The 26,729-nt window shown below is 40.5% G+C and overlaps 1 protein-coding gene across 8 annotated transcripts in view; it reads left to right on the top strand.

Annotated features, from left to right (window-relative positions):
* Positions 1-959: 959 nt before the first annotated feature.
* mapk10 (mitogen-activated protein kinase 10) overlaps positions 960-26,729 on the top strand; it is a 31,524-nt gene continuing 5,754 nt past the window's right edge. For 4 of the 8 annotated variants that reach the window (XM_070924240.1, XM_070924242.1, XM_070924243.1 and 1 more), the window contains exons 1-7: positions 11,918-12,039; positions 15,831-15,960; positions 16,424-16,482; positions 17,008-17,146; positions 18,339-18,504; positions 21,372-21,443; positions 22,663-22,845. In XM_070924240.1, the coding sequence (XP_070780341.1) occupies positions 11,918-12,039; positions 15,831-15,960; positions 16,424-16,482; positions 17,008-17,146; positions 18,339-18,504; positions 21,372-21,443; positions 22,663-22,845 (871 nt within the window). Of the gene's footprint in view, positions 984-10,558; positions 10,631-11,869; positions 12,040-15,830; positions 15,961-16,423; positions 16,483-17,007; positions 17,147-18,338; positions 18,505-19,324; positions 19,397-21,371; positions 21,444-22,662; positions 22,846-26,729 lie in introns of those variants that run through there. The other 4 variants (XM_070924245.1, XM_070924239.1, XM_070924238.1 and 1 more) reach the window with 4 other exon arrangements.

Below are 26,729 nucleotides of genomic sequence, written 5' to 3' on the forward strand. Positions count from 1 at the left end.
CGTCATCAGCTGGCACGGAATGGTAAGGCCGGGTGTGGGTTTGTTTAATGTGGATGCGATGCTTGGACCCCAGCTGCCTGGAGGGTGGAGTGATGAATATTGATTGGAAGGGAAGGTTAATGAAGTCCACTAGCGATGCCTCGGTGGAAAAGGGACAACAACAAAAAAAAAAATCAACCCCATCTTGATACATTCACCGCCGCGGATGTTGTTTTATAACAACTAGCAGCACTGTGCGGATATTTCATTATGGCGTTAGTCTTGACCTGACTAAAATGTTGTCCATCTGCTCTCCATCAACATCCATACAAACATCCTGCAATAGGCTTGAATATCACAGAGCTTAATCATTAGTTTGTGCCTAAATGGACATAGAGAATAACATCACATAATAGGCTGTTATCCAGGCTGTTTCTCTTTGTTATTTAAAATCTGTACCATTTAATCATGTATTTATTTCTGTGAACCATATCCACATATTCTGACTAATCTTAGGGGCGAATAAACACACTTGAGCAGGTTATGCATTTTTGATTAGAAGTGCAGGAGTGGTGCAAATGGATGATGGGAGAATGATGCTCTTCAAAACAGAAGCCTTACATGGGCAACATACTGTAGGCCTACATGCAGAGTTTGTCCATCCTCCCCCTCAGAAGTCAGCTGCGCACCTTGTGCATTATGCAGACCATCACTACTTCACCAGGGATGTGGGACCAGCCTCCAGCCTCAGATCCATCATAAGTAGTGCTTGGAAAGCAGATAGCTGTGTTCTTGGGGCAGTCTGAATTAATGGTGATTTATGAATTAATATAGATTTTTTTTTCTCAGTGGTGGTTCTGATATTGGAGCCTTAAGTGTTTGTGGAGGCTTTGTCATTAACACTGAACTCGAAGCAATCATAATGCAGAGGGGATGGGATGTTATTCACCCTAACGTAGGCTGCAGGACACACTGGATTAAAAGAGATGAAGCTACAGAGGAAGGTAATTTACCTAAATCTGCTTTGTTTTGGGCATTCTTCTGCACATGGATTATTGGAAAGACATTTCATTTGACTGTAAACCCACCATGCCTATTATGCTGATTGTAAGTATACAGAGGTGTTAGGAACCCATCACATCGAGCTTTCAGTTATTTGTGAACACAAACAGCTGGTTTTGTTATGTTTATATTTCCTAATTTCACCCTTTCCCACGTACTTGTTTGGTGCATGCCCCACAGCCATGGACTAATTACTGGTACTGTGCTGTGCTGTGCTGCGGAGTCAGTGAAGGTTTAAAGGTGTCACAACAAACTGTCTGTGTTCAGGACAGAAAAGCGAGAGGTTTTAGCGCTGTGACCTTGGGTGCTGAATTATTCAGGAGCAGGCTTCCATGCTTATGAAAGTGCTGCAGGGAAGATGCTTAACAATTAAACAAAGCTTTTTATGGGTGTTTCTGCAGTGGCTGGAGAGAGGGACATCACTCTGTTTTAATAGATAAATGGTTTCACCTTACTGCTCTTCATCCTCGTCATCATTATCATCTTGTGGCAATCTTGAATAGTTCCTAAATATTTCTGCTGAATTGCTAAAGTAGCTTCAGTTTATAAAACAATCTGTCTTACTTTAAGTAGAAGCTACTGCAGGTCTACACAAAATGATATTCACTAATATTGATTTTTAGGTAGGCAGCTTGTTTATCCAATGGAAAATCATCAATGGAAATAGCCAACAGCGGACTGATGTTATCTTGCAGTAGATGATGCTGGCATTTTAATTCCATTTTGTTTTGCAGACTTTGGAGCATCAATATACTAATCCTTTGTTATGTAACAAAATAAGGCAAAGTATTAAGATGAGATTATAACGGGACTGCAGGCACGATTAATCAGCAAAGTAAGGAACTAATGATTCTGTTCATTCATCTGCAGATTATTTTCCTGATTAATGGATTATTTGTTTGGTCTGTAATGTCACAATATAGTGAAAAATGCTCATCCCAATTTGAAGACGCCCAACAGTACGCCTTCAAATGTCTTGTTTTGTCCAAACAACAGTCCAAAACCCAAATATATTTAGTTTACAATTATGTAAAACACAGAAAATCAGCAAATCCTCACAGTTCAGAAGCTCACATTATAGGGGCTATTGGGTGTTTTTTGCTTAAAAAATGACTTAACAATCGACATCATTTTCGCTCTAAAAGGAACAGAAATGTGGATTTAATGAGAAAATGACAGGAAGGACATGCTGAAAAGTGAGGTAAATGGAGACACCAACAAAAGAGGCCAGCATCTTCATTTAAACTTAGGAATTAGGAGAATTAATGAAAAACATTCATAACAGCATGAACATCATGGAAATATAATGCCACCAATATTTTCAGGAGAGGAGCATAACCAAACAAAAAATGACAAATAATGAAATACCAGTCCAGTTCAGGCTGAATGTGAAAAGTTCAGGACTTTTTCCAAAACAGTTCTTGCTGACCATCAATTACGTAAAATGTCCTCATCAGTCTTTTGGCGGTCATTCTGCCGTGATTCTCATGATTATATGGAAGGTCAGAGTCTTCATTAGAAGAGGATGGATTACTGAGGAACACAGTCTATGATCACCCAATGACCTCTGCTGAGTATTATTCCCTGCTGTTTATTACTGTGGTCTTAATAATCCATCCTTCCTGGTATATCATATATTAACTCCAATTAATTAAATGCAACAGTTGTGAAAAAAAGAAGCTAGACAAATATCTTAGGCACCCAGCATCACCTCTGTGAAGCTGCTACTAGTTTGTGGATTGTAAGTTGTACAATTAGGCAGGAAAGAGACAGAAGGAAGAGCTAATCACAAATATGATAAACTGATGTAGTGTTTGGTTTATATGATTATACCAACATTGATATGTGTACCAGAAGAAACACTGACACAGTATTATATGCAAGTTTTATTTACCCTGCCCTGCTTGCTTCTTAATGCTTTTATGGTCGTAACTGCTGGCATTAAATTGCACATAATAATTACTATGGTATTGGATAATTCCTCTTTTAATGCATTGTCTGACTATATTTAGATCTGAACTGTGTGTGGGAAACTCTTTCATATCACGTTCAGCGACACTACTAGTCTTATTGTTTTTTTTGTTGTTGTTGTTGTTTTTTTTTTTTTTACCATATTATTCTAAATAAAATGAAATTCTTGCTGCATGAAAGTTGATTCCCCCAGGCTGCAGCATTGCTTACCACTACAGACAAACAGGGAAATGTGCCTGCAGAGTGAGATGCACAGTTACATAATTGGATTTGATCTGACAAATATGCAGCTTTTATTTGCTTTTGCAGATGAGTGCAAGACTTTAAGCTGTGTTAGATTCAGTCTCAATCTCCTTGCAGCACATCTGTAAAGAGAATTAGGAGTCACTGAGGGTCAGACCTTGTTGCAACTCAGAGGCCATCAAAGGGTTTTAGAGGGGTCATTAATTCGAGACTAGATACAATGCTGAAAACCTGCCTTATATCGCCAAATGTTCTCTTAATACACTCATCATCAAAGATTGGTGTTATTAAACGCTGCTAAAGCCAAAAGGCACAACAGCAGGTATTAAAGAAATACATAATACTTTTGTTTTTTAATTAGTTATTATGATGCACATATGAGTGATTTGGGTATATTTATTATACCCACGTTGTTAATACATTAAGAACAAGGTGTGGTAAAATCGATTGAGAGAAAAGTCATACTTTTTCAGCAGTGGTCTATTTTAGAAAGCATCAGCTACTGTAACCATGGCATCAGAATAGCTCTGTGATTAGGTCAAATGAAATATTTTTATCATCTTATGTGTTATAGATGAGTGTTCAAGAGGTGGTTTTTCAGAAGACACCGTGGTTTCAACAGAGTGCTCCGGTCTTGCCTTCTTCTTCTACCAAATGTGTTTCGGGTTCTGTAAGAAAAGCTATAAATCAGAGGAATGTGCTCATGCCCCTGCCAAAGCTGTACATGTTGTTAACATGCAGTAAATTGCAGTGTAAGCAGCTTTTTCAACTAACACATCTGTTGTTTACTTAAAGCGAATCAAGGGGTGTGAGTGAGACAACAGACCAGAGCAGAGACAGAGAGGATAAGTGTATTTCAGCTTTAAAGAAACAAATCAATAGATGTCAGTGAACATTCAGATTCTCACAGTCTGTAGATGAGCTCGGGAGTTAGCGCTGTCTTGTTTTCCTGGCTGGTTCTGCAGTTTGAAGTGCTCTCCTTCCCCTCCCCTGAGCCCAAATGGGAGGCTGTGCTGCGCTTGGCTCGGGCTGCACAGTAAAAGGCAAGGCAAGGCTGCATGCTGCAGGAGAGGCTGAGGCTGCTGAACCAAGCACTCACAATGGAGCTCCGAGGGAGGGGGAGGGGAGACGGTTGCAGCGAGGCTGGGAGCCTGGGAGCAGGAATGGTGGGAGCGAGGGAGGGACAAAAGAGAGGAAGGAGAGGGAGAACGCGGGCTCTCATCAGTGTTGAGGATGGAGATAAGAATGGAGACATGGATGAATATGGAGAAGGTTGTGGTGTTGCATTCTGTGACATTAACAAAATGTGTATAAGCCTGAAAGCATGAGAGTGACAGAGGGAACAACAGTAAGATGGATATGACAGGAAACAATAACACTGGTGTGTAGTGGACATTTAGATTGTGTTTTATCAGTGGACCTCTATGCTATAGCAGTCAATCAACCTATTTAATGCAGACATTGTCTATAACTCAACTTAAATCATTTGTGGCTGTAACACACCACACTGTATATACTATACTGTGGGCTACGCTGAGTCAGAAACTGTGTACTGAAAGCAGAGTGGATGATAGTGGGACTTAATTGCTGCTCAAAGATGCACCTCATTATTGTATATTTCAAACACCTGCTGCTGTAACACTGTCGCCACACATGCAACTCTTATTATTAAGAGTAAGACAAGGTATTCCCTTTTTGGGATATTTCACTGTGTATATCCATAAAAGTCATTTGTAGTCAAACACACCTGTCAGTCAAGAGACATTGTCAGTACATATTGGCACGACATGTCCCCCGGCTGCACTTCTCCAACAAGTAATGAAATGGACTCTCTTGACACATGGGAAATATCTCATATCCTGTCCTTTAATAATAGTGTGTAGGTTTTTAACCTTCCCACTAAGAAAAGCTCTAAATCAGATGAATGGATCCATACACCTGCTGAGCCAGAGCGGAAAAGCCTCTCCTGTCTCTGGCGCATACCTAAAATGGAATGCAGCCATTGTTAATGTTATTAGATACACTTGGGTTTGACGAGTCAAAATGTCCAGCGTCTAAATACAAGCATGTTCACCTTTACCTGCTGGTTTTCTTTACCTTTTGGCCTCTTTGATAATGCTGATAATCTCCCACTAGGCGTAAGGAACCATCTCTGGTGGTTACATCTAAATAAAATCCAATGTTAACACTAATAGATGTTTGTCATTTAAGCTATTTATCTGCCAGAATAAACTGACAGACGTTTGGGACACTAGCGCATACATCTGATCATCCAATCAGAGGTTGATATGCACCTAGGCGTGTGCAATTAACTAGCAGGTAAAACTGAAACAGTATGCTACAGTAGATCGTACCGGGATGAAGAGTTACTGCTATACATCTGGACAGAGTCTGCATTGGTTTGCCTGAGGCATTGTCGTGCCCATGAGGGTAGATGTAACAGAATGCCCAGGATCCAAATACCAAGTACCAGCCACAACTGCAGAGCACACACACACACACACACACACACACACACACACACACACACATACACCAGCACAATTCAGCACAATTCAGCATCAGCAAGGCCAGCACTGGAGATTAAAGGTCTGCTGTATCAGTAACATACATTAGCCCATTCAAGATGATTAAAACGTTTTTCTGTTTCATTCTTGAGTTTCTTTTGTTTCTTTCTTAATAACAGTTGCCTCATCAGTGTAACAGACCCAGCCTTTTGTAATTGTGCAATACGTTTGTGTCTGAACGTGTGACATTAGTTTGTTTCGGTCTACGTGTGTGACACAGAGCCTAACTGCATTTGTGTGCATTTGTGTGTGCAGGACATAATCTTTAAAATGTTTTCATATATTTCCATGTTTTGTAACATGCCCATCATTTGAACGAATCTGAACTGGAATCTGAAACAAATCCATTTGTCAGTGCAGCTGCGTATTTTTTGTAAATCTTCATCCCTATGCAGTAATGTTCATCTTGGAATCGTCAAGCGAAGTGTGTCAATCACCAATCTGATCAGCAATCAAAATGATGCTTTCCACCCAGATATCCATCAATCATAGCTCACATTCAAACGTGGCAGAGTAATTTCATGTTGGTTGGGGCTTGATGGGAGCGTATTCACTTGTCTCTACTGGTCCTGCATGAAATTGCTTTTGGCACAGGCTCTGAGTTGTCTCTTAAACTGGTTTGGATATGTGATCACAGGCTGGTAAAGTCAAAATACACTACATCAGACATCAACACTAACAGCCTACTGACTGCCAGCACCACTAACAGCCTACTGACTGCTGCAAATTGGCAATTTTAGATAATCTGCGCTACAAAGAGTCCAGTACTCCTGTACATTCTTGCAGAAGCACTGTTGCTTTCTAAACTCTGATGCAACACTAAGCAACACTCCTGAGCAAGCCTCATGAGCAGCATACAGGAAGGAAAAAAAGTGTGTTTAGTGCTCATATCATGCAAAAGTTGTCTAATACTAGTATCTTTCGCTGATTCTCTTATTTTTCTAGCCACCATGTCTCATGGTTAGCCACCATGTCATCTTCTCACTTTTTAAAAACACTTTTGAATAGGGCTGGTTACCAAAACTCAATACTATTTGAGTGACAACCAAAGTTGTGTCTGTGGAACCAAGTATCAAAAAAGTACACAGAGAAAATTTGACTCAAAACAAGTATTGTAATATCGGTTCCAACTGGGCACTGTATCTCCACAGGGATCAAAACAATACACAGCTGTAGTTTTTATTAGACTCACCAAACAAACAATGTAGTAGCACGAAGAAGAAGTTAGAAAATACCACCCTTTAGGGACTTTGAAGCCCACATGGAGCGGTATTGCACTATATAGTTTTGTCAAAGCTTTCATTAATTGTAAGTGTCATTAAAGTTAACAGTTTTACCCCTGGTACTAACTGATCCTCACCACTAAACACTTAACTCGCAGTCTTTGACAGTCCAGTCTTAATGGCAGGTGAGGCTACATTGGAAATGAATGTGATTTATTCTTAAACCCCGCCACTCTCTCATACTGCCCTCTTAGAATGAGCTGAAGTAGAAAATGGAAATACAAACTTCTTATTTGTTTTGCTTATTCAATCTCTCAATAACCTGGCATTGGTCTAATGAGACATAATGTTGTCAGAGTGATATATGGAGTGTAGTCTCAGCTGCAACCAGAGCAGCATTTCAACCATGACCACTCTCAGCAGATTCTGTTCAGAGGGTTGAACAAACAAGCCCAGAATTTGCTGTGTTTCACTTGCTGACAGTCGGCCACTTCCTAACTCATTATTGTTAAGCTGTGTAGATGACAGCCCCAAGGTAAATTGTTTACAGTCTTTATTCAGTTAAGATGATGCACAGTTTTATGGTTCTGCTCCATATTTTCTGGTCAAACATCTACGGGTTTGATATCACATCTGAGATAATCCACTAGGTCTTAGTTTAGAAAAGGGAAACATATAAAAAAAGGAAACAACGTTGTCATGAGTTGATTTTTTAACACAAAAATGAAAATCGATAACATCATGATTCTGTTTTTCTTTCCTCTTCATCAGTGTTTTTCTCTCTTTCTCACTAAAGGGGTGCCATTTCTTTTTTACCAGTATTATATATGTCATTATACTGTATATGAGTACATCCAAGCAGAGTTAATTCTGGTGAAACCATACAGTATATTCACCATATATTTGTCCTCTTAGTGGTGAGAGGCCTGTGTTAATCTGTTGATCCTCTTATCAAAATGCATTCCATCAGAAAACAGCCATTTATTGAACAGCTCAGTTACACTTAGCAAAATTATGACCTATTTCTACATTCATTTTGTTGTTTTACACTGACGTAATTTGATTACATTGTGAAATAAAGAGAAAATCACCATCTAAGCCAGATATGTTTGTTCGGTGTTGGTGTATGAATGTAGCGCTACCAAGCCAGCCCACACAGGTGGTGTTTGAATTATTACACTGCTGGAAGACAAACATTTTGGCCATGTGAGAGGTTTAATATTTAATGTATGCACATAGCTAAAGATTTAAGTGGCACAAATATAGCTAGCTAGGTGGCTGGGCTTATTCAGTGTTGACCTGTTAGATTAATAGCAAATATTGTGCTGATTAATGTGGTGGCGGTGATGTTAGTCGTGTCAAACATACAGCCGTGGTGTGAAATTACAATAGCGGTCTCAGGGATTGCAACTGATGTCGGGATTACGCACAAAAATCACATCTTAAACCCTCTCTCCTCATAACCGTACCTTTCCCTGTGCATTATTTCTCATGATTGATCGTGTCTCTCTCTCAGGTTTTTATTCCACTCTTCTTCCCTTTTACTCTTTGAAACTTAAGTTGAATTATTATTCTGATTCCTCCAGTAACACAGGCACTATAGTGAATAAATCAGTCTTTAAAATGCTTCATATTTAAGGGCACAAATTGATACAAACGCAGCACACTCAATGGTAAAATGCAGACACTAGAGATGCCAGCCATCACTTTGAGCTGTGACTCTGCATGGGTCTAAAGTAAAAGGTCAGCCTAAATAGGCCAAACCAGAAATCTCACGCCTTTGTGTCCCACATCTCTTTTTTAACACTGCCGTGCTCCCTTTGGATTTAGCAGAGACACTAAAGCCTTGACTGCGACATTATTGGAGGGCTGGTGGAGTTAAGTGATACATTTGAGTCCAGAAAGTCCTGGATTTACCCCCTGAGAGCAAATTGCAAAGCCTTTCAACTACCATTCTAGATTTAGTGAAAGATAAGGACACACCAAACCATTTGGGGACATTTGTTGCTGTTTAATGACCACAACCCCACTCTCACTAGGCCAGCGAAAATCTTTTTTCTATTATTTTCAATGCCAACATTAACACCTCATATCAATTCATTCAGAAGACACAATCATTAGCACATTGGGAGCTTCATTACCTGGAAAACCCTTGAAGCCAGAGTCATTGTGGGTGACAGCTACAGCCTCTCTGGCTCCTGCTTAATGTGGGACCCATTGTCGTTCAGAGCTTTCTTTCCTCTTTATTCCTCCCTTGCAATCTTTTGAACTGATCTGCCAACATAAAGTCTCCAGAAAATATGCAAATCTACATTTAAACCAAACTGACCCATTAGCTACCCCTTTTCAGTAAAAGCCTCCCAGCTTTGCCAAAAATTACTACACTACTTATATGCAAATGCAATTCCTGATGGTACAAGCGCTTTGAAAGCTTGCCTCATGTATGATAGCAATATTAAATGTATCCCTGTGAAACTGCATGCATTATCTCCTCTGTGTCTCAATAAACTCATAACTCATAAATCCCTTGAAGGTTGCAGAAGTTAATGAGTTCTGTGTCAAAGTGATAAAATGTCAGTGCATACAATGTCAAAAGAGGATGACAATTGTTGACTGCACTATGTATTTGTGGTGCTAAGATTGAAATAATTTGCCATTTAACACTTTATTTTTTTGTATGAATTAAACAAACTATAGATATAAGATAAAACGTGTCAATTAGTGAGCTTTAGAGGTGCTGGCAGGCAGATTTTGTTATATTTGGACAGAGCCAGGCTAGCTGTTTCCAGTCTTTATGCTAAGCTAAGCTAACCGGCTGCCAGCGGTAGCTTCCTATTTAACAGGCAGACATAAGGGTGGTATCAGTCTTCTCATCTAACTCTCAGCAAGAAAGTGAAAACCATGTTTCCCAAAATGGCAAACTATTCCTTTCCAATCAGGCCTTTTTTTCAACCCAAAGTCAAGACATTGGTCATTGTAGCCATGCCGTATTGTACTGAAGAATCAATGTATTGGTCAGTTCTTGTGTACAGATGAGTGGGTAGTGACTTGCTGTTTTTCTCACTTTCATTGAGAATGATGGGCACACAGAGAACACAGCAGTGCATTTTCTGGGAGAAATGTAATCCCACACCAGGAAAAATACAAGGGTCCAAACAACTACTCCATCACTGTACACATTATTTTACTCAGACAGAGCATGATACATTAAACTGTTGTATTGTATATTATATGTAGGGTGCTGCAAGTGTAGTGTGATTCTGGATAAATACGGTGTTCATATAGACTACAGTTTACAGAATACAGTTTATATGTTTATGGTCAGTTAATATATATGCGAGAAATTGCAGCTCACATACTGGAAGTTCCTGTTACTGATATCCTCATCACACACGCACGCATGCACGCACACACACGCACACACACGCACACACACACACACACACACACACACACACACACACACACACTCTCTCTCTCTCTGACTGCCTCTCCTCTGTGTGTGTCTTGCAGGTATTTATGAGCAGACATTTCTTATATAACTGCAGCCAACCAATCCTGGATGTGAAGATAGCCTTTTGTCAGGTGTGTGTTCCTTACAGGTAAAAAAGGTACAGTATTCATTCACTTCCATTTCCCCTTCATTGCTCTATATGTTGTGGTATTGTTGTGTTTCTGTGTGTACAAAGCGAGACAACTCGGGGACAGTTTGAGTTAGCAAACATTAATCTTGTTAGATTTTCTTAATGTGAAATGCAAAATGGTTTCCACTGTAGTGTAGATATCCCACCTTTTTTCAGAAGGTGAAGAGTTTCTAGCCTTGTGTTGATAACTAATTCCATGCAAAACTAAAAATAATTCAGATAGACCTGATTTAAGTTCAATACCTCAAGTGTTTATCTGACACTGAGATCTCAGTGAAGTGACTTCCTAACTGAAGCCATCTCCTCCTGAGTTGTGAAAATGCAAAACTCCGGTGGGGATGTAATTTCATAAACTCTGCAGCCTCTATCACAAGTCTGTGTGTATGAGAACTGCGTGGTTTGCTACAGGCTATTTCTCTGTAGCTTGAATTATTAAGACGCTTTGCATGGGATGTCTACATTACACATGCATGTGTAGCTTGATGTTTAATAGCCACTATAGATACAGCTGACTGTACAGTAAAGGCTGCAGTCCAGTGTATTGAAAGAAATAGATCAAATAGATCATAGGTTCACATATATTAATTTTCCATGGCGTTTGTGGTAAGTGTTTCAAACTTGTGCCTCTCAGTACTGCACAGTGGCACTGCTTTGTTTGGTTTGTGAGCTGTGTTGTAATTACCCTGTCTGTAATTAACTGATATTTTTGTTGTGGCACCATTTGTTCGACTGCTCTGCCCAAGTAATTATAGCCTGATTATTGTGTGCACATTCATGAAAGAATAATGTCTTTGGTCTAGTTAATACGGTAAAGACATTAGAGGCACTAATGTCATTACATGGCTATTATAGAGTTTACGTTTCTGCATGGAAACAGTGTAAACTCAACTCTACTGTATGTCCTGTCCTGTTTATGCTACCTTTCCAGTTTTACCGATTACCCCTTACACACACTTTTGTGTTGTTTGGAAAAGTATCAATATAGACTCATTAAATGCCGACAAGGAGTCGATAATATTACGGCTAGATACATATTGACTATTGATGGTTGGTGATTTAACAATAATACCTTAGCATAAAATGTACAATATGTTTTATTACTTGCCAGGTAAGTAAACACATAAATGGTCTTTGTCATCACTAACATAGTTTTTGTTGTTGTTGTGTTTGCTTCATGCAGGGTTTTGGAAAACAAGTGGATGTGTCATATATTGCCAAACATTACAACATGAGCAAAAGCAAAGTGGACAACCAGTTCTACAGTGTGGAAGTGGGAGACTCCACCTTCACAGTTTTAAAACGTTACCAGAATTTAAAGCCCATTGGCTCTGGAGCTCAGGGAATTGTCTGGTAAGTACTCAACAGTGCATTCTTTTATGTCATGTCTTACATCATATCGTGCTATTTGTGTTGTTGTTTGTGTTCTTTATGTTGTATCTAATGTGTGATTATCTCATTTAGCTGTTAGTTGTTTTTTAATTGTCTTGTACTTTATTGCTATGGGAGATAATTAAGGGAGGAGAATCTCTGCTTATTGTTTTCACTGTTATGCAAGTGAAGGGCTGCAAAATTGAATTTTAGAAAGTTGTATGAAGTTCTCCTGAAAACCCTGAGGGAGTCCCATTATGCCTGACCAATCATAACATCTGAAAGCACAGCTCCCAGCCACATGATTCATCTTTGTAGAAATGTTGTGATGAGCATAATGAAAGAGAATTGATCAGCTCAACATAAGGTTTGTGAATGTAGAAACATTTATTTCTTTAAAGTGTTTATGTGGTCATTTTGACATGCTTAGATTTCAGTCGTGTAATGGCTAACAGGTAGAGGTTCCTTTAAAAGGGCAAATAAATCTTAATTGAATTTTAATTTCCACTGACTGATGGACCTTTTTGAGGCAGAACACCCAACTGAGAAGCGCACCTGTTTCCTCTTAAGAACTAATGAAGTAGTGATATTCATTTTATATTAGAAGTTAGAAGTAAAAAAATAAATAAGCCAACAAGAAAATGAAAGATAACTGTTGCTGCTATTTAAAGAAAGTGTCAAAATATCAGTAGTGCTTCTGCTGAGTGTTTGAAACTTGGTAAAAGATATATCCTAAAAACAATCACAATCACTATCTTTAGTAGAAGAATCAGGATGACTATTTTTGTCATAATTTTGTCATAAATGTGGAGCGTATGGCCACTTCTGGTATTTGGATTCACTATCGGTTCATATCCTCTCCAGTGCTATGAGCTGATGTCATATCTGTTGTTTAGAAAATGGATGTGTGGGCCATAAGGGCCTAACAGGATGGGCACTTAAGTGAATCCTTAATCCGGATTGCAGAGAGAGCTCGTATTCATTGTAATTCATCTCACGCCTGCCCTGCTGTCAGAACGCAGTGGAACCACTGCCAAGGCTCCACTTAAAGGAATGCATCTTAAAGTCTTTCTCAAATGACCAAACAGATCTATAAGTTATATTTATGTTAATGCTGTGTCGCTGTGGTGATATACCTGCCTCAGAGATGACCCAAGATGACATGTTTTATATCTGCATTTCTTATATACTGTTTGAAGACTCACTGGCTCTCAACACTCTAAACCGCCTGCCCTCCACTTGCACTCTCTCATTGTCCTTCCTTTGCTTCCCATGCCCTCGGCCCTTCTCCCCTTCCGCTCCAGAGCAATTTTGTGCATTTGCAAAGGAGCTTGGGCAGGCTGTAACTGCTAATGCTGGGATTGTGCCCATTTGAAGGATATTGTAGAGATGGATGGCAGGGAGACAGTGCAAATCTAATTTAACCTGCTCTGCTGTGTGCTGCTTGGCTCTGCCCACAGCTGTCATCTGGTGTCATACGGTGATGGCATTACCACAACCAAACCACATAAAGCCCCAAAGACTGATATAATGTCCTACTGATTATAGAGATCAGATGGGATGCACTATGGAAATAGTCTCATTTTGATGTTAACAAGCACATCAACAACATACCACAAGACCGTGACATGTGTATTCATGCTGGGAGAATGGTTTTGTCACGATATGATGATAAAATAATTAGAGTGACTTGCTTACTGCGCATTATCTTTAGCATAATCCCCAACTGGAGGACATAATCATCTGTCTGATTTTCCACAGACAGCTGAATTCCCTTCTACCAACAGTTATGACATACATGCACTCACAGTGGAAATTGCATTACACATACAAGCAGTGATCCAAAAGCTTTACAGCAGAGAGTACAGTGAGTACAGTGAGTGTGTTTTCTGCTTTTCTTATGCAATCAGGAGACTCTTGGCCCTGTAAAGCCTGAGAACATGGTAATGAGGGAACACTTGTATCACTGACACAGCCGAGACTCACTCTGCCAATGTTGTCGCCCACAAGCATCCCAATCTGTGCACATCTCTGCCCTTATGACTTGTGTGCCCAGTCAGGATGAGCTTTCAGAAGCATCTTAGGAGGGATGAAGGCTTTAAGTAGTTTAGCTGGTCATGACATCATCTTTCACTCAGCTAGGAAAGTGATGACAGGCTCAAATCCCTATTGGATCAATGCTCTTATGAAGACTCCACTGTTTCCATGGTCACGCACCATCCCTGGCCTGCAGTCTCCAGAGACATGACGAACCACAGTGTATCCAAACCAGCCATCCACAAACCCACACACAGCGTCGCCTTGATTAGGGTTGCAGTAAGCATGATGCCTTGAAACTCAGAAAAGGCACAGTCTAAGATGCAGCTAAGAATGGGATGTGAATGGTATCTTTATGGCTTCTTTTTCTCGTCCACGTTCTGTCTTTCATTGAAAGCAAACATAAATCTACACAAAGAGCCAAAATCCCAAAGGGTCTCAGGAGTTGGGATTGTGTTGAGCCCGCAGAGAACTAATGACCTCCAAAATGGGTTGAGCCACTTTGTGGAAAAAAGAATACACCTACTCAAACTTACATCCCCCCTCTATTTCATTGCATTGTACTGTTTATTGCTGATTATAATATAATCATATTATAATCAAGCAAAGACATATTAATGGATATTTCATACTAATAATTAGAAAAGGGAGAAGTCTGTGTTTATGGTAGGCTGTAGCATCTGAATGGTTGTAAGTGGCATTAAAGGAATAGTTCGACATTTTGGGAAATACACTTATTTGCTTTCTTGCTAAGAGTTATATGACAAGATTAATTCAGCTTTCATGTCTGTATGGTAAATATGAAGCTACTGCCAGGAGCTGTTTAGCTTAGCTTAGCTTAGCTTAGCACAGACTGGGAACGGGGGCAAAACAGCTAGCCTGGTCCAAAGGTACATATATCTGCCGACCAGCACCACTTAAGCTAGCTAATTAACACATTTAATCTGTACAAAGACTGAAGTGTAAAAATGACAAATAGTGGTTTTATGATAACGGTTATCGATACCACTCTCTTATCCGTCCATTAAACATGGAGCTTAGCTTAGCTGGGAGCAGCTAGCCTAGCTCTGTCCAAAGGTAAAATGTGCCGGACAATTTCTTGGCCGGTCACAGTGACTTCCTGGAGTCCTGTGAAAAACAGGAAATTCTCTCGTTATTCCGACTTTGGAGTATTCACACACTATTTCAAGATGGTTACTCTCACTGCTAGCTTGTTGTCACATCATTTAAATACCCTAAATTAGCTACTGGCTGTGATATATATTTGGAGCCGTTCATTCAGAAGTGAAACCCACAAACAAACTGTGTATAGCTCCTGTTAGATGAGTTGAATCGATTGTAATAGTGTTAATATTGGATTTGATTTAGATGTAATTGCCAGCGATATCAATCTTCTCATCTAACTCTCAGCAAAAAAGTGAAGTTGTTTAAATTGATTTCCCAAAATGTCTGAATGTGATTTTTATGTTTCTCTTCTTACTGAGAAGATCATACAAGGAGTATGGAGAAAGATGTTTTCCAGATAAAATTTAAACAGAGTTTAAACCAAAGTCATCTGTCATCTACTTCCATGAGTCTTTGTTTGCTTGGAGATGTGAAAAATAATCCTTTTGTTTTTGTGACCAACGACTTCCAACGTGGATTGTCACAATGTCATTCAATCCCGCACAGAGTGATTCATCCAGCTATGAATACTAAATTGTTTTCGGCTGTTCTCTATGGTTTTTCTTCTGCAGTGCGGGCTACGACGCTGTCCTGGACAGAAATGTAGCCATCAAGAAGCTGAGCAGACCCTTCCAGAACCAGACCCATGCCAAGAGGGCATACCGGGAGTTGGTGCTCATGAAATGTGTCAATCACAAAAATGTAAGTGGCTCAGCTGAGGGGTAACAGTGGTAGGAAGGAATGCAGGAAGAAGGAGAATGTATCCATTGTCAAACCGTACCCCAGTCAATATCTATTTTTGGTTCCCGATAAATCCCTTCGCTACAAAACGGAGACGAGCGTCTGCAATGTTGTGACCGTGGTAAATTCCTTGCCTCCAGAAATGTACCAAACTGGCAGGAGAGTGAAACAGAGAGCACTTTAAGGCATGAATGTAATCTCCTGTGCCGCAGTTTGTGCTCTTTTCTTCTCCGTCTCTTCTTCCTCTCCTCCGCACTTATCCCCGCTCTTTTGTTCCAACTCACTTCTTCTCTAACTCAGCAGTGTCCTTCATCAGGGTCATTGCCAATTTATACCCCCGTCCCTTGCTGTAATCTTGTTTTTTTTTGTGTGTATATTCTTAACAGCCATATGTTGATCCTCTCCGTGCTCTTCTCTCTTTCAGATTATCAGTTTATTAAATGTGTTCACACCACAGAAATCATTAGAGGAATTCCAGGATGTGTGAGTATAGTAAACCCTTCTTTGCATAATTACATTTCCATGAAAAATATTAATTTAGCTCGTGTAACAGGCAAAGAAAGGCTACTTGTTTCCATTTAATCTGATACATCATATGAAAGAGAAAAGAAGGGGACTGATTTTATTATGCATTGTGTGCTTATTACTCCTTTGCACCTGCAGTTGTGAGAACACAACCGCTGGAGTGTAGTCAGTGAAAGTACTGTAGGTGTAATCTGAGGCTGCTGGATGTATCCTGTTCTCATGCTGAATGATGGATGAGAGTGTGTTCACGTTCAGAACAATTTCTAGGTAAACAGTACTGCAGAGGGATTCTTGTGTCTTTGTGGCACCTTTAATTTTGTCAGCCAGAAATGGTAGAAAGGCTGCAGTTTATGAGTTTTAACTTTCAAGTTTATTATTGGTTTTCAAATTATTTGAATACACAGCTAATTAATCAAATAACTCTCCAGTCACTCAACTGATAAGTCTGTCAACCACTCATAAATCAATCAAACCTTTTCTCAGGTACCTAGTGATGGAGCTGATGGATGCCAACTTGTGCCAGGTGATTCAAATGGAGCTTGACCACGAGAGAATGTCCTACCTGCTCTACCAGATGCTGTGTGGTATCAAACATCTGCACTCAGCCGGCATTATTCACAGGGTAGGAAATACTGACACCTTCTTTAACTACTGAATATGGTTTGGGTTGTGTGTTTTTATATATTTTGGGATAGCAATTTGTAGTCTAACATTAGTAGCCATGAACCTTGGTCACCCATTTTGGCAATCGTGGACATCCAGGTGGCACAGAGGAAACACTGCAGTGACCAGGGTTTAATCCCCAGTGCTTCCAGCTGGCATCGCTGGCTGTCCGAGCCAACGCAGCTCGCAGTGTTCACAGGGTGGGAAGCCTGTGAGGGATCATGTGAGGGAAATGATCAGCGAAATAGGATCTAGGGGATATAGCATGTGTTACGTCTTCCCAGTGAAGCTCCTGGCAGGTCAATTGGAGGAAGCATATGGCCTTTTACACCCACCCCAAGTCAACAGTGGGAGTTAGCAGAGACAAGGGAAATGGCAATACCAGATTGGGAGAAAGAGTAATCATTATTTTAACATTACCAAATTATTGCTTTCAGTTTTATTGACATTTAAAGGTTTGACACTTTGGGAAATACATTTATTTGCTTTCTAGTAGAGAGGTATGTGAGAAGATCCATACCACTTTCGTGTCTGTACAGTATGCAGCTACAGCTAGCAGTCTATTAGCTTGCCTTAGCATAAAGACTGGAGACAGGTGGAAACAGCTAGCCTTGCTCTATTGAAGGTAAACCTAAAAATATTCCTGCACATAAGCCCCCTGTAAAATGCTGAATTGTCTTTTTTTCGCTTTCTTTTTTGTACGGATTGGACTAACGGAGTATAATGTGTTAATTATTGAGCCATAGAGGCGCTGGCAGGTGTATTTTGTTGGCTTTGGACAGAGCCAGGCTATGTTCCCTCCTGTTCCCAGTCTTTGTGCTAAGCTAAGCTAACAGTACAGTATTCAACTGACACAGAATTTAAGCAAAATTTGTTTCTCAAAATGGCAAACTATTCCTTTAAAAAGCAAATATCAAAATATTGCTTCCAGTTTCACTATTTACTGTTTCAGATTGAAACCAAACCTAAGCCTATGGTAGCATCAATCTTTGAACGAAATTGAGCAGCAAATACTAGAAAAGTACTTTCTTCCCAAGTAGTAGAAAAGGAGACGGGAATCCATTGAAACCTGCCAACAAAAAAGCAGTTTATTACCATACCATTACCTGAATATACACAGTTTCTCATGCAAGTCTTTTTCCAATCTCCAGGACCTCAAACCAAGCAATATAGTGGTGAAGTCAGACTGCACCCTGAAGATCCTGGACTTTGGTCTGGCCAGAACTGCAGGCACCAGCTTCATGATGACCCCTTATGTGGTGACCAGATACTACAGAGCCCCAGAGGTTATCCTGGGCATGGGATACAAAGAGAATGGTGAGAATTCATGATGGATTTGCCAGTCAATTAAAACAGCTCACATAGTGATTGTGTATGTATAGCAGACATGCTACAATGGACTATCACAAAATGAGTTTATTGGAGCTATTTGCACTCTTGTGGTGGAAGTGAAGAGGGAAGCCAACATCTACCGGTAGCCAGTAATAAAACTTCTGATGCAACTGCGTTGCAAAGTCAGTTTAAGAAGTGAATTACATTGGAGTAGCAGTATGTCTATGTGAGCTGTATGTAATAGATTTTTAAACCTACCGTAGAACAGACAGCAGGAGCCTCTGACTGCAGCAAAAAATCTAATTGTTCATCTTTTCATGGGCATTAATGATGAGGGAATAAAGATAACATAACATTATCTCTGAAACCTTACAAACAATTTGTTGCACTTTGCAAATTAGCTAAAGTGAATTGAAGTGTTGGAGACATGAGTCACTGATTAAAAGCCCCCAGAACATCAGACATGTTATTTGAGTGCCAGCCTAAGCTATGACTCATTAGCCATATTCCTCCCATGGATGGAAGCCTGTAGGCTCCAAGGCTTTGAGTTTCCTGCCGCTAGTTAGTCCTTCTCTTTTTCTGCTCTTCATCTGCTGTCTATTCTGCTGTGCATATCTGTATTTCATTCTAATTTATCTCTATGTAACATGCTCCTTGTTAATTATTTCTCCATCACTGAATAACAGCCAGTTTCTAATCACTGCTGCGTCTCCCAGAAAGCTTGCTGTGTCTAACACTAATCTTTGCCTTCCTCTCTTTCCTTTTGCCCCCTCTCTTCGTATCACTGTCACCTCTATGTGTGCAGTGGACATATGGTCGGTGGGGTGCATTATGGGAGAAATGGTGCGCCACAAAATCCTCTTCCCTGGGCGGGACTGTATCCTTGTTAACACACAGCGACGTTATTTGACGGTAACTCTGTTTTTTGTTTATAGGGTCATGTCTGCTGTATATAATGAAGAATGAAATTAAAAATCAATCATTCTTTGTTTTAAACACTGCCATCCATGTTGGGTTTCAAGTGTTTGACTCAAGATGGATTCAACTGCCTTTTAAAACACTCTCACAGTCAAGTGCTTGAAGAGTTTGGAATTAATTAAATAGTAGTTACAGGCATGTTGTCCGTTAGTCCTTTGTTTAATTCATAAGGTAATAACCATAACGTGCCTTTCACATGGTATCTTGGTCAGTTTTTTAGTTCCATCATTTTACATTTACTTTGAAGATTATTCTGTGCCTGTCCTGATGTTCTCTGTATGTCACCGAGGTGAACTAAACCACACTCACATCTGGCTGTCTTTATAACACATGTCCGCATCAGTTCCAACTGATCGTCTTTTAACACTTGCAATTTAACCTGCAAAAACATCATAAAATAAGCATAATGAATTCTGGCTCTTAAGTCCATACGTCTGAGTCTTAGGCTTTATTCAGTCTCATATTTTGGCAAGAGGAAGTTCTCTCTCTCTGAATATTAAAGTGTGTGTTAAAGTAAGTGTTTCTGGAGTGCTACCTGGTGTGTTCTCCTGCAGTGAGGGGGCTGTAATTGCATCCTTAAGATGACTTCTTTCAGTAGGATGGATTTGGATAAATAGTCCCCATGCTGAGTTTGTGCACATGTGTGCACACGTGAAGTACATCTTGCCATCTGAGGGGGCCCACATATGTGAGTCAGACCTAGTTAATAAGCATTCACTGAATTAATAATGAATGATTAATGTATTCATTTTGAGCAGCTGTTAATAGCAGCTTAGTTGAACTCACTAGGTAGTGTGAGGAAAAGTTCAAGGTATAGACTGTTAGCATGTCAGCATCTAATTAAAAAGATGAGACAGCTGCCATGATGGGGGCGGGGGGTATTAAAACCATGATGATTCAAGGTAGAAATGATTTGTATATTTGTATATGTTAAAGGATAAGTTGGATTTTTCTCAGTTGTTTAGAGGCAGGTAAACAGTGAGACACCACACCAGTGTGTCTGCAGGTGCTTGTTTCTGGTCTCTGCATCCCTGAACATGCAGTCCCTGAAATATGAATGCTTTGGAGAACTAGAAAACCCCTGCAATGAGCTCTGCAGTCGCTCTCTCCTTCTATCTCTGCTCTGACAACGACCTGAAAGTCTTATCATCCAACACTCCATCCTTTCTTTCTGTAGATCAATGAACTGTAGTCATGCACACTTTTGTTAATCCTCTGCTTATAGATCAGTTCTGGACTGGTACCCTGTTGTTGCTAATCTTAATTTACTTCATAGCCTTTTCGACCTGAAGTATTGACCTGGCTGAAGTTATCTGCACTTTCCTGATTGTCTGTCAAATGATGATATAGAATAGCAGTCTGTCTACACAGGTCACAGCACAGTGAGCCTCAGCGTGACTATAGAGTGATGCTAGAATTGAAGTTGTATTTTGTTTGTGGCTTACATGTGGCATAATCACTGGTTAAATGCACAGCTATATGATGGCATGTAATGCATATTTCCATGTTGCAGAAGTAGCACAGTGTTACTTAATCACAACTTATTTGTTCACGTCACACTGAAACAGAAGTAAGAGCATCTTTAGCTTCAGTAATGTGACGTATTTGCGAGTGAAACTGAATATTGGAAGATGTGAGGTAACCCCCCCCCCCCCCCCCCCCGAAGTTCAAGATGAGTCATCAAAATTAGTTTTTACATTTTACAGGAAAAGAAAAGAGAGGATTTAGAACTTGGAAAATACTTAATGATAGTATTATATGTACACAAATATAAGTTGTTTAGGGGGTAGTGATGTTTGATAAATGTTGGTAATGCGAGTGCGTGTGTTTGTGCATGTGCCTGTGTGTGTGTGTGTGTGCTTGTGTGACCCCAGTCGACATGTGGTCAGTCGGCTGCATCTTTGGAGAGGTGATAAGAGGGACAGTGCTGTTCCCTGGGACTGACCGTATCCTTCTGACCTCTCAGACCCTCACTTTGTTTCACACATAAACCCCACAGCGTTTTCTTGACAGCAGTTGCGTTCAGGTGCACTATTGCCCTGTTTCAAGACCCGAATAACTCCATACACAGTGAAGCGTCATGCAATTTGGCACTGACACACAGTGGAAAAAACACCTCAAGCTGTCTGAGCGAATATAACAACTTGCCAAAGAGCCATGGATAAGAACCTTAGTGGATGGAAAAAGAAATGTGCCTGACAGAGCACTGGATGGATCATGGCCAATGTGCAATGGAGACAAAAAGGAGGTGGAAGTGTGTGACGTTCCAGCAAGATGAAGTAATGGGGATCTCTGGTGGCCCTGGCAGCTAACTGCCTCAACTGGCACCCTCTGTGAGAACATGGGGAGGGGAGGGGGTCATTCAGAGCGTGTGGAGGGCTAAGAGAGGAAATATTTGTGGCCAACATGTAGGGGAAACACAAGCTGACACACCCCACAACCATATTTACACACACAAACACAACCACACTTACATGCTACATGTCTCTTGTTGATTCAAAATATGTATCATATATTGCCGTCAGGAGGCTCGTCAGCGGGGCTGTTCTTTTATGACCCAGTTCCTGCTTGTTAGGTAAGCATTGTAAAGGGAATATACAGCAGGCATTTCATGTATTTTAAACAGGCATCGAGGCACAAAATTAATATGTCATATGGATCAAGGGATCACTTGAGAGTCCCAGGAAGCCAAAGTAATGATAATTCCCACAAAACTGGAGGCAGTTTTAGAAGAAAGTGAAAGCAATAGAAGGGAAGAGTGAAAAGAAAAGCTTAAATATATTTACAAATTATGTATTGATAGAATTTTTTATACACAAATAAACAGGTTCTTGTCAGTTATTATTTTGTCAGACAAACTTCAACCTTTTGTAATTTCTCATGGATGCCTAGATAGGACTCAGCTGTTTTGAGATCAGAAAAACTTTAATAATACTTTTATTTTGTATCCTTGGTGGTTATACTCTGTCTAATAGGCCCAGCTCTTTTATTTGGTCTCACAACCTCCATTATCATTAGTCCAACCTTTTATGAGTAAATCAGTGTTTTTTACTTGTCCTAAATACACATAGTACTGTGTGGAAGTAGTACCCGAGCGGGCACTGAGGCATACAGGATGCTGCATGTTCCATGTGTGTTTCCCTTAATCCTGACCCGCCACACCAGACATCGACCAGTGGAACAAGGTGATTGAGCAGCTGGGCACACCCTCACCAGAGTTCATGAAGAAGCTTCAGCCCACAGTGAGGAACTATGTCGAGAACCGGCCAAAGTATGCAGGCCTCACCTTCCCCAAGCTCTTCCCTGACTGCCTTTTCCCTGCTGACTCTGAGCACAACAAACTCAAAGGTGAGAACTTGAACTGTATTTGAACCGTTTTATGAGATTGCAGTGAGGTATTGTCATGCATGTAATTGTCCACCGTCAGTGTCCTCCATTTTATTGATTGATCATTTGGATGTAAAACCTTTGCACATACTAATGTCCCTGTGGTGTGATTCTGTAGCTCTGCAGTATTTCCAGGATGATCTCACAAGAAAGTAACAACCTGCACTATAAAATCACTCATAGGATTTATTTTGATGCCAACATCTTTGTTAACTACAAAAGCCCTGAAGCATAAGGTGTATGAAATGACAGTTTATCTCTCATGTAGGACATAATAAGATTTACACACAAGATAATCACGTGAGAGAAAGTTTTGGCAGGGCAACTGTAAAAACAAGTTTTTTTTACAACTTATACCACACATGGCTGAGTACCAGGGAGGTGTCGTAAAAATCATACAGCCTGCTATAAATCATAACAGAAATATGATGTCTGTCCAATAAATGTTTCAATAAATGATGTAGACAGCCATTGAGCAGTCCTGACTACCTCTGCTTCGTAGCACTTGACACTTTGACAGAAAAGCTGCCATTGCTGAGTAGTGTTGCACTGTCACACAGTATATTCTTACAGGCTACCGACTTTGGGGATCCCATGACGTTTCCTCTAGTGCCCTCAGGATGAATCCCTTAATTTCTCACTTCATCACACACATCAGGTCATCAGGTCAAAACTTCAGTTTGTCCAATACTTTGTTTCATGACTAAATGCCTGCAAACTAATGATATTTCCATCAGCCCCAGCTGTACTTTGTGTTTAGTGCTAATCAGCAAATGTTAGCATGCCAACACTCTAAGCTATGATGGTGAGCATGGAAAACATCAACCTAAACATCATGTTAGCAATTTTAGCATTTAGCTCAAAGCTCAGTCTAAGTACAGCCTAGTGTGTTCATATACAGTGCATCCGGAAAGTATTCACGGCGCTTCACTTTTTCCACATTTTGTTATGTTAAACCCTTATTCCAAAATGGATTAAATTAATTTTTTTCCTCAAAATTCTACACACAACACCCCATAATGACAATGTGAAAAAAGTTTTTTTGAAATTTTTGCAAATTTATTAAAAATAAAAAACTAAGAAATCACATGTACATAAGTTTTCACAGCCTTTGCCATGAAGCTCAAAATTGAGCTCAGGTGCATCCTGTTTCCACTGATCATCCTTGAGATGTTTCTGCAGCTTAATTGGAGTCCACCTGTGGTAAATTCAGTTGATTGGACATGATTTGGAAAGGCACACACCTGTCTATATAAGGTCCCACAGTTGACAGTGCATGTCAGAGCACAAACCAAGCATGAAGTCAAAGGAATTGTCTGTAGACCTCCGAGACAGGATTGTCTCGAGGCACAAATCTGGGGAAGGTTACAGAAAAATTTCTGCTGCTTTGAAGGTCCCAATGAGCACAGTGGCCTCCATCATCCGTAAGTGGAAGAAGTTCGGAACCACCAGGACTCTTCCTAGAGCTGGCCGGCCATCTAAACTGAGTAATCGGGGGAGAAGGGCCTTAGTCAGGGAGGTGACCAAGAACCCGATGGTCACTCTGTCAGAGCTCCAGAGTTCCTCTGTGGAGAGAGGAGAACCTTCCAGAAGGACAACCATCTCTGCAGCAATCCACCAATCAGGCCTGTATGGTAGAGTGGCCAGACGGAAGCCACTCCTTAGTAAAAGGCACATAGCAGCCCGCCTGGAGTTTGCCAAAAGGCACCTGAAGGACTCTCGGACCATGAGAAACAAAATTCTCTGGTCTGATGAGACAAAGATTGAACTCTTTGGTGTGAATGCCAGGCGTCACGTTTGGAGGAAACCAGGCACCGCTCATCACCAGGCCAATACCATCCCTACAGTGAAGCATGGTGGTGGCAGCATCATGCTGTGGGGATGTTTTTCAGCGGCAGGAACTGGGAGACTAGTCAGGATAGAGGGAAAGATGAATGCAGCAAAGTACAGAGACGTCCTGGATGAAAACCTGCTCCAGAGCGCTCTTGACCTCAGACTGGGGCAACGGTTTATCTTTCAGCAGGACAACGACCCTAAGCACACAGCCAAGATATCAAAGGAGTGGCTTCAGGACAACTCTGTGAATGTCCTTGAGTGGCCCAGCCAGAGCCCAGACTTGAATCCGATTGAACATCTCTGGAGAGATCTGAAAATGGCTGTGCACCGACGCTTCCCATCCAACCTGATGGAGCTTGAGAGGTGCTGCAAAGAGGAATGGGTGAAACTGCCCAAAGATAGGTGTGCCAAGCTTGTGGCATCATATTCAAAAAGACTTGAGGCTGTAATTGCTGCCAAAGGTGCATCAACAAAGTATTGAGCAAAGGCTGTGAATACTTATGTACATGTGATTTCTCAGGTTTTTTATTTTTAATAAATTTGCAAAAATCTCAAATAAACTTTTTTCACGTTGTCATTATGGGGTGTTGTGTGTAGAATTTTGAGGAAAAAAATGAATTTAATTCATTTTGGTATAAGGCTGCAACATAACAAAATGTGGAAAAAGTGAAGCGCTGTGAATACTTTCCGGATGCACTGTATATATGGTTCATATATAGGAAATAAAACTTTTTTGTCATCTTAAAAAAACTTAACATTTTGCCTTTGGGCCTCCACATTAAACTGAAATGTGTTAACAAAAATGTATTTTCCGAATCCCATTCTGTGAGCCGGTGAGGTGAATTCAATCTATTTTTATGCAAAATGTTAACTAAGACATCGTTTCCTTCTTCTGTCTCAGTTGAGAAGTGCAGTCTCTCTTACCAGTGTTTAAAAAAAGTGGAAATTCCCTCCATTGAGATATAGCAAAATATACCTTCTCTGTTGCCCTGCTCCTACATCAAAGCTGCTGTCTGGTAAAATTCTCATGAATCACTTTTATACACTGACTGCTTCCTGCTGGGGTGACAGTGTTAAAGGCAATGCACCTAGAGAGAGAGAGAGAGTGGGAGGGTGTGAGACCGGGTTGAAGTGCTGCTGTTTCGTATGTTTTGTACTGTCAGAAGTAGGAACTGAGGCAGACATCCTTTGGGCTTCGGTGTTTTTGAACTGAAGGAGGAAGAGACAGACAGACAGACGGTACTGTAGGACAGAGAGGAGGAAAGAAAGATAAGGAATGAGGAAAGGTGGAAGGAAAGTGATACAGGAGTCGTTTTACAGATTTACCATCCTTTTTGTTATTGACGTGTCGATGCTGAGGCAGAACGCAGAGGGTGCGCCCGGCTCATCTGTCTCTCTCTGTTCTCAGTTCAGTTTCTTCAGTCCTTTGCTGCTGTAGAGCTATTTATAGTGGGGTCAGTGTCTGTAGGAGAGGGCTGGTGTGTGGTTGAAGGGTTCTCGATTTCAGATCAGACCAAGAAGGCCTGAGGGTAGAGAGACTGAGAGACTGAGCGACTGCTGATGCTGATGGCATTTTTTGTTTGTTGAGAAGCCAAATGTATCTAAAAAATGCAGTTCATTCTACATACTGCCTTTATAAAACTACGTTTAGAAAGACACCAGTGGGAGCAGGTAGTTTCTCCAATTTCATACATTATTTCAGACCAAGCTGACTGAATCAGACTGTAACAAATAGCACCAAGACCTAAATTTGGCATTAATCAGAAACGAATATGGGACAAGCCAGAATCTTTAACTTTTTTCAAATTTCAATTAGGTCAAAAAGGAAGAGGGATCTGGATGGTTGATAAAGTATTGCAGAATCGTCTGTACTGAAGGCATTACCAATTTTGTCCGCATAATTCATAATAGCAAATAGTCAAAATACCCTTTTCCAAAACTCCCACTCCGTCACTGTGAGCTTTTGGTTTCCTTTGACAAGCTGCTGTTGTTTATTATTCTCTTTAATC

Source organism: Enoplosus armatus, chromosome 18 (assembly GCF_043641665.1).
Source record: "Enoplosus armatus isolate fEnoArm2 chromosome 18, fEnoArm2.hap1, whole genome shotgun sequence".
Taxonomy (NCBI): domain Eukaryota; kingdom Metazoa; phylum Chordata; class Actinopteri; order Centrarchiformes; family Enoplosidae; genus Enoplosus; species Enoplosus armatus.